The sequence below is a fragment of the Carcharhinus amblyrhynchos genome, chromosome 21 (assembly GCF_965287045.1).
Source record: "Carcharhinus amblyrhynchos chromosome 21, sCarAmb.v2.hapA, whole genome shotgun sequence".
Taxonomy (NCBI): domain Eukaryota; kingdom Metazoa; phylum Chordata; class Chondrichthyes; order Carcharhiniformes; family Carcharhinidae; genus Carcharhinus; species Carcharhinus amblyrhynchos.
Window position 1 is genome coordinate 42,195,744 of NC_137344.1, and position 17,390 is coordinate 42,213,133.

General features: G+C 43.1%; 1 protein-coding gene across 6 annotated transcripts in view; it reads left to right on the forward strand.

Annotated features, from left to right (window-relative positions):
• Positions 1–17,390, forward strand: part of gas7b (growth arrest-specific 7b) — a 448,977-nt gene that overhangs the window by 345,703 nt on the left and 85,884 nt on the right. For all 6 annotated transcript variants that reach the window (XM_080209068.1, XM_080209072.1, XM_080209070.1 and 3 more), the window contains exon 6: positions 16,378–16,467. In XM_080209068.1, coding sequence (XP_080065194.1) covers positions 16,378–16,467 — 90 coding nt within the window. The remainder of the gene's footprint in view (positions 1–16,377; positions 16,468–17,390) is intronic.

Sequence of the window (17,390 nt, forward strand, 5' to 3'; positions counted from 1 at the left end):
AGGTATTTATTCATGTTACAAGTAGGCTTACATTAACATCGCAATGAAGTTACTGTGAAAATCCCCAAGTTGCAACACTCTGGTGCCTGTTTGGGTGCATTGAGGGAGAATTTAACTTGGAAAATGAACCTAACCAGCATGTCTTTTGGACTGTGGGAGGAAACTGGGACACGGGAGAATGTGCAGACTCCATGCAGATAGTGACCCACGCCAGGAATTGAACCCGAGTGCCTTGTGCTGTGAGGCAACAGTGCTAACCGCTGTGCCGTTCACATCTCATTGAAGCATACAGAATTCTGAAGGAGCTTGACAGGATAAGCACTGTGAGGTTGTTACCCCTGAGTGAAGAATTTAGGGCGGAGGGCACCGTCTCCATCATTTAAACCTGAGATCAGGAGAAATGTTTTCAAAAAAGGATTGTGAATCTTTTGAATTCCCTGCCTCAGAGGACTGTGGGTGTTCATTGTTGACTAATTCAGGCTTGGATAAACATATTTTTAGCAATGGATGTGGAGACTGAGCAGGAAAGTGGCGTTCAAGCCTAAGATCAGCTATAATTGTATTGAATGTGGAACAGGCTCAACAAGGTTTATGGTCTACTGCTATGCTTTTAGGCAATGATAGAATCTTTTTCAGTATCTGTTTGGGGATTTCTTGGAAAATTGCTTGTGGTTAGTCAAGGAGGCAAAGGGAGTGACTGTAGACTAGAGCAAATGGAACTAACTTGACGTAGGAGTGGCTCAGGAATGGGTGAAGATAAAGGTAAGCAGCAGCAATGGTTGACAGGAGATGGTGAGAAAATGGGTTGAAGGAAATGAGAATGACAGGGTATTCAGATTTCCAGGAGATGGTGGGTACTTGTCACTAGACTCATAACTAAGGAGCCCAGGCAAATCCTCAGGGGACGTGGGTTCAAATCCCACCATGATTGTTAGTGGAATTTAGGTTCCATTAATTACTCTGGGATTGAAAGCTAGTTTCAGTAACGGTGACCATGAGACTATCATTGATTGTTGTAAAAATCCATCTGGTTCACTGACGCCCCTTTAGGAAGGAAATCAGCCATCCTTGCCCTGTTTGGCCTACGTGTGACTCCAGACCCACAGCAATGTGGCTGACGCTCAAAAGCAATTTGGAATGGTCAAAGAAGCTTTATTGGCTCAAGGACTTCAATAATCTACATGCTGGCAGGTGAGGACAGCAGCTTGGATACACCATGATACACATCTAGTATCATGTGTGTCCAGTGTTGTATTCTGGAAGGTATAGAACATCTTGCATGTTGTGAAAATTTGTCTGTTTCATCCAGTGGTGTCATTTCCTGGAGCAGCAGCTCCCAGCACAGACAAAGCCTTGTTCAGTGAACAGCAGGTGAAGCCTGCGATAGTTGTGGTGTGTAGCGCAAAGAGAACTCCATGAGAGACCACACTGACCTACCACATTGCATAAACAGCAAGCTATCCGTGCAGATTGTTTATTTTCCTATGCTCGACTCCTGTGGCACATGCAGCAGAAGCTGGCTTTCTCTTCTACCTTCGAACACTGATTCTGAAAATGTTCTCTGAATAGTTGTGAAGGGTTTGCTTTATTTTCATTCAAGTGATGAGCCCGTAAAAGAAAGCTTTGCTCCACACAATAGGGCAGCACGGTCAGTGGTTAGCACTGCTGCCTCAGCACCAGGGACCTGGATTCAATTCCCGGTTTAGGTCACTTTGGGGCAGCGGGGCGGCACTGCTGCTTCACAGCTCCAGGGACCTGGGTTCCATTCCCAGCTTGGGTCATTGTCTGTGTGGAGTTTGCACATTCTCCTCGTGTCTGCGTGGGTTTCCTCTGGGTGCTCTGGTTTCCTCCCACAGTCCAAAGATGTGCGGGTTAGATTGATTGGCCATGATAAAAATTGCCCCTTAGATTCCTGAGATGCATAATTTAGAGGGATTAGTGGGTAAATATGTAGGGATATTGGAGTAGGGCATGGATGGGATTGTGGTCAGTACAGACTCGATGGGCCAAATGGCTTCCTTCTGCACTGTAGGGTTCCTGTGATTTCAATTTCTATGATTTCTGTCTGTGCGGAGTTTGCATTTTCTCTCCGTATCTGTATGGGTTTCTTCCAGGTACTCCGGTTTTCTCCCACAGTCTGAAAGGCGTGCATGTTAGGTACATTGGCCCAGCTAAATTCTCCCTCAGTGTACCCAAACAGTGTGGAAACTGGGGGATTTTCACAGTAACTTCATTGCAATGTTAATGTAGGCCTACTTGTGACACTAATAAACTTTTAAGGGTGGGATTTTACCAGTATGTCCACCTAAGTTTCGCATGATCCTGCCCAAGAGCAATGATTCCCTGAGCCTTGCTCCTGGAATCGGCGTGGGCCTAAATAAAGGTTTAATTGCTGCAAATCCCAACTCAATCCAGAAGAGGTTTGTTGGAACTGGGAAGGGCTGGTGAAAAGTAGCCTTTGTGAGGACTTAGTTCACATACAGGGAACCCCCTAGTCAGACCTGCGGGAAAGCTGCCAAGTACATGTTTGCATAGGATTATGCTCCATTTTAATGGAAGGTGTACAGTCTGAGTTTAAAACAGTTTGTCAGAGATTTCTGAGACATGAATCAGACTTCTTAAAATGGGCCAATTTGTTTTCCATGTCCTCCTTTGCAAAGTATGCATCACAATCAAGTCCCATGTCCCCCACCTTATGTACTGGCCCTACCTAGCCCCCCTCTGAATAAATTTCTTTCTTCATCCCATTGTCCTGTAATCTAAGACTGAATGAAAGAATAAAAGTTCGAAACAGCCCTGTATATAATCTTCCAGACTCCTTGGCTGTGCAGTTTGAATCAAACCTAATTGCAACTTGGCGAGAGACTGATTGTTGCGGGAACGTCCCCAAATGACATGCTTAAATGGATTTGAAGCCACCTATTACTTACAGATGTAAGGAAACATCTGTAATTGCCGATGGGTGTATCATTAATTCCAGACTTGGCAAAAGATGACAACCTTAAAGTGAAGTAATTTTCCTCGCCTTCTGTTGCTCAAACACAGGGAAACCGGTTGATGTGATAGCCCATTTATTTCCCTCCTGCAATGGGAGTGACCTGACAGCGAGGTTTATGGAGCACCACTTTCTGAAGTTTGTGGCTCTTTACGTGTGTGGCATAATATTTGACTCTTGTCATTCCTGAAGGGCCACACATCAATCTGAGAGGTGACGAAGTTAGAAATAGTTTCTAATACCTGTACAACTTCCTGATATTCAGACGTTCATCACTCGCTGAATTGCAGTGTAGGTGTTTGTGCTTAAATCCTGACCCACAGGACCTCACAAGAATTCTTTGGGTCTTTTCTTGTTCTAGTCAGCCTGCAGGGTTCAGTTTATAATGTGCCTGTCAAGTTGTTACACCATCGAATATACCATTCCTAGAAGAAAACTCTAGGGCAGTGTGGTTAACGCCACTGCTTCACAGCACCGGGGATCCGGGTTCAATTCCGGCCTTGGGTGATTGTGTGGAGTTTGCACGTTCTCCCTGTGTCTGTGTGGGTTTCCATCTGGTGCTCCGGTTTCCTTGCACGTGGTTAGCACTGTTGCCTCATAGCGCCAGGGTCCCAGGTTCGATTCCTGGCTTGGGTCATTGTCTGTTGGAGTTTGCACGTTCTCCCCATGTCTGCGTAGGTTTCCTCGGATGCTCCAGTGTCCTCCCACAATCTGAAAGACGTGCTGGTTAGATGCATTGACCTGAACAGGCGCCAGAGTGTGGCGACTAGGGGAGTTTCACAGTAACTTCATTGTAGTGTTAATGTAAGCCTTACTTATGGCTAATAAATAAACTTTACTTTAAACTTTATTTTTACTTTACACTCCAAACATGTGCGGATTAGGTTGATTGACTGTGCTAAAAAATTGCCCCTTAGTGTCAGGAGGATTAGCAGGGTAAATATGTGAGTTATGGGGATTGGGTGGGATTGTTGTTGGCTTGATGGGCCAAGTGGCCTCCCTCTGCATTATAGGGATTCTATGATTCTATTTTATTCTATGAAAACAGAAAATGCCGGTAACACACAGCAAGTATTTTTATTTCAGCATCTTATCAATACCATTCATTATCAAATCATTCAGATTTTCTGACGAGGGAATTTTGCTTGAACTAAACAAATGGCACAAATGTCATATTAAATCTTTAAATTGTCTTAGGCACCTAGTGACACTCGTATGATCAAATTGCCAAACGCAATGATGTGATTAAAGGCATGGAATAAATTGATATTTAAGCTTGGTGACCTTTTACTGTATTGTAAAAATGACTGCAGGCAATAGCTGCAATTCTGTCTGACTCTTATTATCACTGCTGTTCTATCTTTCTGTTTGAATTTTATTCATAGTTATTGATCTCCAGTGGTACTGCACAGAGGGGTTCAAAACCAAGGGTAATCTTCAGCTGAAATATTGAAAAAAATAATTTAGCCCATAGGTCACCATTTTAAAGTCATTTTCTGTTTATGATAATGCTTTGATTTTACAATGGTTTTTATTGTAAAATAGAAAAATATACTGCAATTTTGCAAGCAAAAAAGTAGTTAGTTACAACGTTGGCTTTCTCTGTATTGTAGGTAAAACTGCAGTTCCTCCATTGGAGAATATGTGAAGTTACAGTGTCCCAGTTTACATAACAGTTGAGATTTTATATGGAAGAAATGGTGCTTCCCTGTTAACAATGCTTACTGCTGCGCATAGACTTTTAATGGGCATTTGAGCAGCAATTTATGGCTGCCAGAGATCCTTGAATGACGTTATGGAATGGTGGAACGGATCTAATCCTGCTCCGAATCTGTAGGGGATTTGTGGAATATGGGAACAGGGCAAGCAACAGTTTACTCATCAACTAGTTAGATTGAAGAAACCTTACTGAGTCTACACCAGGAAGCTTAAATGAGAATATCAAAATAAATGTTAAAATCGTGCACATCAAGAGCAATTGAGGTAAATAAAGATGTGATAGGAAACAAAGAAAAGCTTTAAAAATGTTGTGTTTAATTCTGCAGAAATTGCGTTCTGAAGGAATGATAGTCCACACTTATAAAATTAAATTTCTAGTGTTAAAGAAGTTATTTGGCAGTGAATATCACATCTTTTAAAATTCATCTGAATGCACCAGTAGTAACATTTTCTGCTGTGCTTTGTAGCTGAATATCACAGCTCTGTGTCCTTAATGTGCATTTCCATGTTGTTTCTCAGCAAGGTCCTGGCCTAGCACAGTTTATAGAATCATAGAATCCTACAGTGCAGAAAGAGGCTATTCAGTCCACCAAGTGTGCACCGACCACAAATCCACCCAGGCCCTATCCCCATAACCCCATTAATTTACCATAGCTAGTCTCCCTGACACTAAGGGGCAATTTAGCATGGCCAATCCATTTACCCCACACAGTTTGTGAAGGATCAGGCCAACTCATGTAACAACTTCCATATTTTCATTTTTGTAACACAAAAGTGTGGGTAAAACACTGCCTATTCCAAATGTAGCCATGAAACTTTACAATAAAGAATTTGGGCTTAAATGGACATAGTGTTTAAAATTAATATTATGCATAATATATGTGAGACAGGTGAAATGGCATGCTGGTCATAATGAGTAGAATCACTTGCACCTCAAGTGGAATAGAGTGTGAACTGTCATAGGGAGAAGATCATTGATGTGAAATGTTAACTCTGTCTTTCCATATAGACTATCTGATCCTCTGAGTATTTCCAGCATTTCCTGTTTTTAGAAATAGTTACCAGGCTTGTGCTGCTGCTGCCTCTGAGCGTTTTACTGAATATTGTCTTGTCCATTGAGGTTGTCCTTTCCACTGACATACTGTTCCAGTTGCTGGAAAGCCCAAGCTATGAAGAATTGTTGTTCTGAACCTGTGTCCTACTAGTTGATGTACTAACTCACTCACTCATCCAATTACCTGAATTACTGCTTTATTTTTAAAGAATTGAAAGCTTCACAAGACGACTGCATTGTTAGGGAGTTGCAGACATTAGATTAAAATAATGCTTGGTTTGAATCTCAGCCTTGGCTGACAATAACTGGAATGGTGTTTAGCTTCTGTAGTTGGCTGTAGGGTCCCTGGCCAAGAGGTAGGAGGAAATCAATCTATTTTGCTATTTCAGAGACCTTCCTAGAAGGAGTTGCATATGTGTGAGCTTCAGTGAGGATCAGCTTAGACTTGACTCCTCACGGTTTCATCACATGCTGCTTGGACACCCATTTAAAAACTGCCAGCACTGCAGTGTCCCACATACACCAACATGAGACAGTGAACGAGATTCTTTGCATCCCCACAGTGCGGGAGGTGGCGTGCCATTTGCTGGCAGTAGGATCCTCTGGTTCCACTGCTGTCGATGTGAATTGAAGCCTTCACACACCACCAGGAAACCCCTGGTAAGGAGTGCATCACCGGCAGGACCACAGAATCCCACCAGAGTGAGCAGCTGGAGAATTTCTTAGAAGACGAGGGAATAATTTGGAGGAGAAAAAAAGATTTTCCAGTCCGACTGCAGTGAATGGAGTTTTGGCTGAGCACCAAATTGTCCATTCTCACTGACAGTGGCAGCAGGGCCTGCAAGACTAGAGAACTATGGCCTTAGTTGTCTAATAATATATACTGAACAATTTTATTCAGAGTACAGATTTATAAATGGCATTTCAAATGAACAGATGATTCAAAGTAAGCAATTTTGCATTAAGTTGACTCGGTTGATTAGATCAGGGTGATCCTTATTAAGTCTCATGTATATCTTGAACAACATCAAGGTTAGGAGCTTGGAGAAGCCAAAGAAATACAATGAAAAGTGACACAATTGCCATCATTTTGATACAACGTTCCTATTGATATTTTCTGATGAAGAATCTCTGTACATTTGTTGCTTGCAGCAATAATAAAAACAACCAAGACTTCAAATAGGGCTTCCCCTGCCATTCCCTGGAGATTGTGCCAAGATAATTATTGTGTTGACTAATGCAGTCAGAAAGAACTAGCTAAATAATTGGTTAAGAACGGAACTGCGGAGCACTGGAATATGCACAGAGATCACCGAGTGCAGCATTGAAAATAGGAATTGTTTAAAGTGCAAATCTTAAAAATGAGACACATTAAATTCAACCAACTGCCGATAAGCAAAATGAAAGAGTAACTTAAATGCTCTATGTTTGGTTTAGGTTTATCTAGACTGAAAACCTTAGCATGCTCGACGTCTTGAAAATGGGAAGATGGCGGCATAGTGGGAATGTCACTGAACTAGTCGAGAAGTCCAGACTAATCTGTTGGGGATCTGGGTTCAAATCCCACCATGGCAGTGGGTGGAATTTGGATTCACTTAGTAAATCTGGAATGTAAAGCTAGCCTCAATTACGGTGACCATGAAGCTATCATCGATTGTTGTTAAAAATCACTAGGTTCACTAATGTCATTTAGGGAAGGAAGTCTGCCACTGTTACCCGGTCTGGTCTGTGTGTGACTTCAGATCCATGACAATTGGTTGACTATTAACTGCCTCTTGAAATGATCGAGAAATCTGTTCAGTTCAAGAACAATTTGAACCTAGCAGCATCCACATCTCGTGAAAGAATGAAGAGAAAAGAAATGGGTCATGTTTGTGGAGATTGCTGGGTGGAGGTCAAATGGCCAGTTACCAGGCAGGAATGAGACTAACCTGGGATACAGCCTGAATGTATACCTTTAGGCCCCCTTAGTATTTGAAAGTCCCACTCCATAACTGGATGACCAAAAAAGGTGTGTTCTCACTGCAGCCAACCGTTTTCAGTACCAACTTGTAAATCCTTCCAACGCATGCCAATCGCAGGTGGTAAAGAACAGGAGAGCTGTCTGGTCAGCCATGTGATGGGGCCCCTACCATCACTAGCCATAGTTCCGGACTACAACATGCATGTAAAAGTGCATGTTACCACAACAACTCCGACTCCTTGGGGTGCCAGGCCAGTATGAATCAGAATGGTGCCAACAGCATGAGGTTCAAACCCTGTTCTGGCTGGGGTGGGTTTGAGACCTGTCTCCTTACTGTACTCATTGTGAGGGTTGTGGCGCCCAGGGTTGGAGCTGCCTTTGCGACATTTCAAGATATTTCTATAAGCGCAAGTACCTCCTTCCCCCAGAATTATTAGCCTCCCTCACTAGCATAATTGCAGCCAAAGTGATGTGGTGGTCACAGTTTACGTTTCAATGATTCAACTTCCCTCTGACCTTGCATGTTCTGCAGTCCAGTACTGGAGGTTTCCCTTGGGCCTGCTCAGGCGTTTATGTTGAGATCCACTTCTGTAGGTTTTGAGAGTCCTTGTATTCAGTGAAAGCAAGGCTAAATTGGTGCCAGTTGGCCAAGGCATCTACGGTGAAACAAGGTTATGTTCACTTGCAAATACCAGTCCAATTCCCTGCACCTTCAATGTGAGTTGGGGTGCTGAATTACTTTTGGCAGTATAAGCAGCGCCTGCAAGGTTGCTACCAGTTGAGAGTTGTGAAGAAACACTCTATTCCTGTCAACAGCATGGTGGGAACCTAATATTGGAGGTTCATAACTGCAAAAAGAAAGTCTGCACAAATAAATGATCTAAAAAGAGTGCATGTAATAGATGAAATGCTTTGATGTATCATAAAAATATATGTTGGGCCCTCATTGTTTTTGAAGTGATATCAAAAGCCATTTAATGGGGTAAATTGTGTGGTCCCCTTAAGATATCAGATTCAACTTGAGCATGAGTCGGAAGTGGAGTTATAACTTTGTAACCCCAGTTCTCTTTCCTGTGCTTCCTGAGAACTCAGCTCCCCTCTGGTCATACTGTGGAAATTACCCTGAGATGTGTTGTATGCGATATAACTATACAATTCCTTGGTTGAGGATGGAAGTGGAGCCGATCTTTCCTCACTTTTCTAAGTGATTATTTAGAGTTGTGGATAACGAGCAAGTTCTCCAAACCCATCCAGCAGTTTCAGTCTGTGCCTGTTTATAGGGAACGGGTGAACCCCCTGTTAATGCTGCCACCTGCAGACGAGGAAAGACTAGATGCAATTATCAGTGAATGATGGCATCATACGGTGCAGCATTGGGCTGTACAGTAGGTTTTCATGAGATTACCATCTCTTAGCCTGATGAAAGTGGTTGGATGGTTGTACCATTTTTTTGTTTATGCCTTAGTTTAATTTGACTAGCAAGGTCTTAACACCAAAGAGAAGCTGATCTCAGGAAGTGGCAAATCTATTTGGACATCCTCAGAGCTGGAGTAAGTAAAGGCCAAGGGTGATGAAATGATCCCTTGGAGACATCTGTAAGGGATTAGGCACCTGGGATAGACAGGAGTTGACTTTTTTGGGGCCAAGAGGAGCAGTAATGTGCCTCCATCCCTCACAAAAAGCCTCCAAAAACCTACCTGCAAACTCTGAGTGGCTACCTGTGAGGCTGCTCAGTGCCAAATACTCAAGGGCAGTATTGTCCCATCAAAGTCATTGGTGCCCACTCTTGGCAGATGACATTGATTATTAGCAAGCAACAGTTCCACTCTGCCGCACAACCAGTAGCACACCGCCTGGATTGTACGTTGTGGGTAGCGCTGCATATGCAGAATAGAAATCAATTGTTGAACAACTATAAGTGCTTGTTTCAATATGGATGTTGATCGAATCGGGTGGCACAGTGGTTAGCACTGCTGCCTCACAGTGCCAGGGACCCAGGTTCAATTCCAGCTTCGGGTCACTGTCTTTGTGAAGTTTGCACTTTCTCCCTGGGTCTGCACGTTCTCCCTTTGTCTGCATGGGTTTCCTCCGGTTTCCTCCCACAGTCCAAAAATGTGCAGGTTAAGTTGACTGGCCATGCTAAATTGACCATAGTCTCAGGAGATTAACAGGGTAAATACGTGGCATTATGGGAATATAGCCTGGGTAGAATTGTGGTCAGTGCAGACTCGATGGGCCGAATGGTCTCCTTCTGCACTGTGGGGATTTTATGATTCAATGATAAATATTTAAAATTTATCTAACCCCCCACCCCGGTTCTATTAGTGAAGGGGAAAATAGGGGTCAAGTTGGTCTCAGGCAATAGAACAAAACAATTGACCAAGACAAACTTCACCTCAAATAAAATCAGAGAATGCTGGATAACTCAGGGCTGCCAACATCTGTAGACAGAGAAAAACAGAGTTAATGTTTGGAGTGCATGTGACTTCATCAGAGGGATAGAAATGTAGCTAACTATATATATAGTTAGAGAGGGGAGTGGGCAGATTGGAATTGGTCGGAACTAAGGAGAGGTCAATACTTCAATATCACCACCAATTATGAACTAAGCGCACTTTTCTTTGGAGGCAAGGGTAAAAACAGGCTGTTTGTGTTGAATGTAGCCACTACTTTTAGTATATAGATATCTAACAAAAACTCAAGCTTTGCTTTCCATTATTGAATGATAAATGGACCGGGCAGCAGAGCAGATAAAATGTTGAGTAGTAATAGAAGCACATTGAAGGTAATAAGGTACAACAAATAAAGATACCAGATCTTGTATATTCAGACATTTAAATCAAAAGAATGCCTACTGAATTAATTGTCAGTGAGTGTAATGAGCCAAGAGCGTGATGTACCATTTTTGAAGTAGGGGCTGAAACTGAATTCCTGTTTGAGATGACATTATACTGGGAGTCAGTAATATAACACTGGAGTTTTGAAAGTTGCAGATTAGCCAATGTCAGAAGCATCTCTGTGATTGAGAATGTCAGAAATAGGGTAGCTATCAGCATTATGGGTCATTGAGCCTGCTCTGCCATTCAATAAACTCCCACATTAGGACATGAAAATAGTTATCCACACATTCCTAGATCCTGTTAGTGCCCAAAAGTCTTTCGATCTCCACCCTGAACTCAGTCATCAACTGTGCCCTCTGGGGTAGAGGGTGATATTATCACTTGGTATGCCCAAATCTTTTGTCATCTCATTTCCTTTGAACAAATCATCTTCTCTTCTGTTTCTTGCATTGTACAGTGCAGAATGTCGCAGATACAGAGCAGGATATTTTTCTGCTTTTCATGCTGAGGAAGATTACAAAACAGGTACGTAGTATGGGCTAAATGTAGAGTTGGTTTTCCCTAACCTATTCCAGTAACGTACCTTTAGAACAATCTAAAAGGCTTCAACACCAGTGCCACATCGTTACCTGAATGGCATGATTGTTTTCTGAGTTAAGGCAATTTTGATTCGATTTATTATTGTCACATCTATTAGTATAGACTGGAAAAGTATTGCTTCTTGCACACTATACAGACAAAGCATACTGTTCATTGAGAAGGAAAGGATGCAGAATGTAGTGTCACACTCATAGCTAGGGTGCAGAGAAAGATCAACTTAGTGCGAGGAAGGTCCATTCAAAAATCCGATAGCAGCAGGTTGCTTTTGAGTCTATTGGTACGTGACCTCAGACTTTTGTATCTTTCCCGACGGAAGAAGGTGCAAGAGAGAATGTGTGGGGTCCTTAATTATGCTGGCTGCTTGGCCGAGGTGCCAGGAAGTGTGGACAGAGTCAATGGATCGGAGGCTGGTTTGCATGATGGATTGGGCTACATTCACAAGCTTTCGTAGTTTCTTGTGGTCTTGGGCAGAACAGAAGCCATACCAAGCTGTGATAAATCCAGAAAGAATGCTTTCTATGCAGCGGCATTTGCCACTGGGAACCAAAGTAAGAATACCCAATCCTATTTCACTAATTCTGTGAATCGAACTCACAGAATTAGTGATGGAGAAATGTGTATTTCAGTATTTTGGATTGGATTTAAAATGAGTTCCTTGTGGCTTACTTTATGTCATCATCTAGCTTTCTAAACAATTCGAGTTCTACATAATCTCGCTTGTAGGAGCAAATCCACTGGAGTGACATTAACTGAAGGAATGAATCCTTGTATCACATGAATAAACTCAGTCAGTTGCAGGGCATCTTTTAACCAAGATCAACTGGAGTGTAAAATAGAAAGACGCTATGATTCTGCTGCATTGTTTGCTTCCATGTATTAGCTTGTCTCAGTTGGCCATGCTCTTTGCCTCTAGATTGGAAGGTTGTGGGCTCAAGTCCTGTCCCCTCAACTGTCAAAAGAAGTATTGTTTTACAGAAGTATTACATTGTCCGAGGTGCTAATGTCAAATTATGGTCCTTGTCCCTGTCTTGTGAAGGTTGATTTTGCCCAGTTGACTGGATGGTTGGTTAGTGATGCAGAGTGACACCAATAGCATGGGTCCAATTCCCGTACCAGCTGACGTTATTCATGAAGGACCCGCCTTCTCAACCTTACCCCTTGCCTGAGGTGTGGTGATTCTCTAGTCAAAATCATCACTAGTCTCCCCCTCAAACGGGAGAGCAGCCTATGGTCATCTGGAACCTTTATGAAGGTAAAATGGGCACAGTTGAGGGCATTTTCGTGGACCACAGTCTTGCGCCCAGAGTGGACATTTGTGTTGCAGCTTCATTTGCCATCTTCACTTTCTTCATGAATGAACCTTCACTTCATTCATGAATTTCTACTGAGACGTTAACCTGGCACCCTGTCACCCTCTGTCGAGGTGGCCATTAATGGACTCTTGGTATTCATTGAAAAGCAGGGAGTTTTCCCAAGTGCCCAAGCTAACTTTCCCTCCTCAGCTAATGCCACCAAAAATCATTGGCTATTCATCACTTGATATCCATGGGACATTGATAGGAATGTTAACACCTCAGAAATAATTATTGAGTGAACTATTTTGAAATGATGGGAGATTTAGTGATGATGCCAGCTGTAAATGGGAGTCCATCCCGAGTGGTAAATACCTCCACTCATCACATTTACACCAACACTAATGTTGCCCTTTAAACTGTTTGGATCTCAACATTTTAACTAACCATTAATTAACACTACATAGCGGAAGCAATAAGAGAGAAGTAATAGGAATTTAGAGTAGCTAAGAGTAGTGGGCGAGAAGAGGATTGGGAGAGGTTTAAATGTCAACAAAGATTGACAAAGAAGTTGATAAAGAAGGGTAGGAGAAACTATGAAGCTGGGCTAGCGCTTAATATAAAAAAGGATAGCAAGAGTTTTTATAAATATATAAAAAGGAAGAGGCTGGCTAGGGTGAATGTTGGTCCTTTAGAGGATGAGAAAGGGGACCTAGTGGTAGGGGATGAGGATATGGCTAAGGTATTGAATAACTTTTTTGTTTCTGTCTTCACGGAGGAGGACGTGAATAATTTGCCGGGTGTTAGCGATGGAAAGGTGGTAGGACTGGAGGGTCTTAATGACATTACTGTTACTAGAGAGGCGGTGCTCGACAGACTGGAGGGGCTGATTGTGGACAAGTCCCCAGGACCGGATGGAATGCATCCGAGGGTTCTGAAAGAAATGGCGGAGGTGATAGTGGATGCATTGGTGGTTATTTTCCAGACATCGCTGGATTCCGGAGAAGTGCCGGATGATTGGAAAACGGCAAATGTTACATCGTTGTTTAAGAAGGGTGCCAGGCAAAAGGCGGGGAATTATAGGCCGGTTAGTTTAACGTCTGTGGTAGGTAAAATGTTAGAATCTGTCATTAAGGAGGAAATTGCAAGGCATCTTGAAGGGAATTGCTTGATAGAGCAGACGCAGCACGGTTTCATTAAAGGGAAGTCGTGTCTGACAAATTTACTGGAGTTCTATGAGGATGTGTCTAGGGCGGTGGATAGAGGAGAGCCGGTGGATGTGGTCTTTCTAGATTTTCAGAAGGCGTTTGACAAAGTACCTCACAAGAGGTTATTGCAGAAGGTCGAGGGACATGGAGTTGGGGGTCGGGTGTTAGCGTGGATAGAGGATTGGTTGTCAAATAGGAGGCAGAGAGTGGGGGTCAACGGGTGCTATTCGGATTGGCGGATGGTGACTAGTGGAGTGCCCCAGGGGTCGGTGCTGGGGCCTCAGCTTTTTACCATTTATATAGATGATCTGGAGGAGGGAACCGAGTGTAGGGTGTCGAAATTTGCTGATGACACCAAGATTGGGGGAATGGCAAATTGTGCGGAGGGTGTGGAGAGTCTGCAGAAGGATCTAGATAGGCTGGGCGAATGGGCCAGGAAATGGCAAATGGAATTTAATGTTGGCAAGTGTGAGGTGGTCCACTTTGGTAGGACTAATGGTAGGAAGGACTATTACTTACGGGGCGAAAAACTGCAGCAGGCGACGGTGCAGAGGGACCTCGGGGTCCTTGTGCATGAGTCGCAAAAACCCAGCTTGCAGGTGCAGCAGGTGGTCAGGAAGGCTAATGGGATGCTGGCCTTCATAGCAAGGGGGATTGAATATAAAAGTAGGGAGGTCTTGCTGCAGCTGTATAGGGCATTGGTGAGGCCGCAGCTGGAGTACTGAGTGCAGTTTTGGGCGCTGCACCTGCGCAAAGCTATTTTGGCCTTGGAGGGAGTGCAGAGGAGGTTTACTAGGCTGATACCGGAGTTGAGGGGGTTGAGCTATGAGGAGAGGCTGAATAAACTGGGCTTGTACTCGTTAGAGTTTAGAAGAATGAGGGGAGATCTCATTGAGACGTATAAGATGATGAATGGGATGGATAGGATAGAGGTGGAGAGACTCTTCCCGCTCAAAAAAGACAGTAGGACTAGGGTGCACAGCCTCAAGATAAAAGGGGGGGCGGTTTGGAACAGAGATGAGGAGGAACTTCTTCACTCAAAGGGTGGTGAATCTCTGGAATTCTCTGCCCGTTGAAGTGGTGGAGGCTGCCTCACTAAATATTTTTAAGAAGCGGGTTGATGGGTTTTTGATAAGAGAGGGGATTAAGGGTTATGGGGAGAAAGCGGGAAAGTAGAACTGAGCAGCGACAGATCAGCCATGATCTTATTGAATGGCGGGGCAGGCTCGAAGGGCTAGATGGCCTACTCCTGCTCCTATTTCTTATGTTCTTATGTAATATATGCCCGATTAGTCCATGTGGAATGAACTGCGGCATATGGTGCAGTTACTGACCCATAGAGGTCTGGTTAGAAGGAGACTATTCAGCCCATCGAGTCAGCACCGATCACAATCCCACCCAAGTCCTATCCCCATAACCCCATGAGTTCACCCTAGCTAGTACCCCTGACACTAAGGGGTAATTTAGCATGGCCAATCCATCTAACATGCAAATCTTTATCTGTAGTTCATCTCCACAAGACAGATTTAAAGGTAGATTAGGAGACACAGCTTGAGGTCTCACCGTCTGATTATTATCCAGTGGCAGCTTCTGGGAGTGTGCACGGCTGGAAGATGGGACAGTGGGTGGTGGTTGTTTTCATTTCCTTTTAATTTATACTTGGGATGTGGGAGCTGCTGACAAGGCTGCATTTACTGGCCAAAGCTTAGTGTTCAGGGATGGTAATGGACCTCGCGAACTGCCACACCCACTGTGGTACTGATGCTGCCACAATGAGGTTTGATGGGGAATTTCAGGATTGTTACTCAATCATAATGTGGAAACTGGCATCTCCAAGTTAATATTGTCTGTAACTTGAGCAGAGATCTTGGGAGTGATAGTGTTCTTATGATTTTTGTTGCCTTTGCCTTTTTTGATGATGGTTTAGTTCATTTATTAGTGCAACAAGTAGGCTTACATTAGCACTGCATTGAAGTTACTGTGAAAATCCCTAGTCACCACACTCTGGTGCATGTTGGGGGTGGGAACCTTGATGAGTTGTTGTTGATACTACATACTGCAGGCACATTGTTGGTGATGGATGTGGGTAGGAGGGTTGGTGATGGTGTAGGAGGATGATGGTGTGACAGGGTGGGGGAATGCAGGGTCAAGGTGAATGGTGAAGTTGGGGGGGGGGGTGGTATGGAATGGTGGCGGAGGAAGTAAGAAGTCCAGTATCAAGAAGTCACTTTGCCCGGATGATGATGAGCTTCCTGCATGTTGTTCAAATTGTGCAGTTATTTAAGCATTCACCAAGTTGAGCCTTGTGGTAGAGGAGAAGCTTTGCAGAGATGAAATGTAAGCCAGTTACCATATCCAGCTGTTACCTTTCTCTACGCGACTGAACGTTGTGATGGTTGGGATATGAAGATTGGTTATTTAGATACAGTAAAGGCTTGGTGGAACCATCCTCTCATCACAGCTTTTGGAAATGACAAAGATCTTTGAAGAAATATTGCAGCATTGAAGAATTTATTCAAGAGTAATGTTGGAGCATGATAATTAATGGCATTATTTGGCTGATTAAAGAAATACTATAATTTGTCCCCGACTAAATTGCCTGAAATGCAAACAGTGTGAGAAGTGCAAAGGAAGTTTCCCCATTTATATTTTCCTGATAAATTTGTTTCATGGTTTTAAAAAACATGTATATGTTTTTTTAAACAGATAAACTGTGTTACCTTCCCGCATCCGGACACAATGCCGGAACAGCAGTTGCTCAAACGGGACGATTGGAGCTACTGTGACTACTTCTGGGTAAGGAAAGCTTCACCATTTTGCTCACGAGCAGAATCAGGGCTGGCAGAGGACGCTGGACATTCTTTGCAGTGTATCCAGCTATAACCCAGGGATCAAAAGAGAAAATGCTGGAAAATCTCAGCAGGTCTAGCAGCTTCTTTAAGGAGAGAAAAGAGCTGACGTTTCGAGTCCAGATGACCCTTTGTCAAAGCTGTTTTTTTTAACAACCCAACGATGGCTAGTTCAGTGCATTTCCATCAGAATTGTGGCATTTTTTTCACTGGCTCAGAGGTAGGTTTAAGTAGAAAAGTCTAAAATTTATAGAGAATTAAACTTGTCTCCAAATTGAATGCCATGTGATCTTTAATATTCGCATTTATATTTTGAAAAAAAGCAAAGAACTGACAGAAGCGAGGAAGGTGAGAATAGAAACTGTCTCCGCCAGTGTTATCTTTCTCCAAATTCTCATTATCAAAGTTTGAGCCAAATATTTCAGCTTTAATCTATTTTTCTCATTTTTTAAAATATCTCTTCGTATTTTTATTTCTCTCATTCTTACTGTCTTTTCATTTGCTTATTTCTTCTCAAGTTATTTTCTCCTATCTCTCTTTAGGTTGTCCCTCCCCTGTGTCCCTGATTGTGCAGACCCTAATCCCAGCCCTTGAGCTGAATGCAGTGAGGTGTGTGAGAAGGTGCTCATTGAGAGAAAGAGAGATGCGTAATCATAGAATGCTTTTCATTACCTCAGAATATCACTAAGTGAATGAAATACATTTGAAGTGTAGTCACGGCTGTAATGCAGGAAATGTAGCAGCCAGTTTTTACAGGTCAAAGTCTCTAAGCAGCAATAGGATGATAACCAGATAATCTGTTTTTAGTGAATTTTTTTCATAAAATCTCTACAGTGCAGGAGACGGCCATTCAGCCCATTGAGTTTGCTC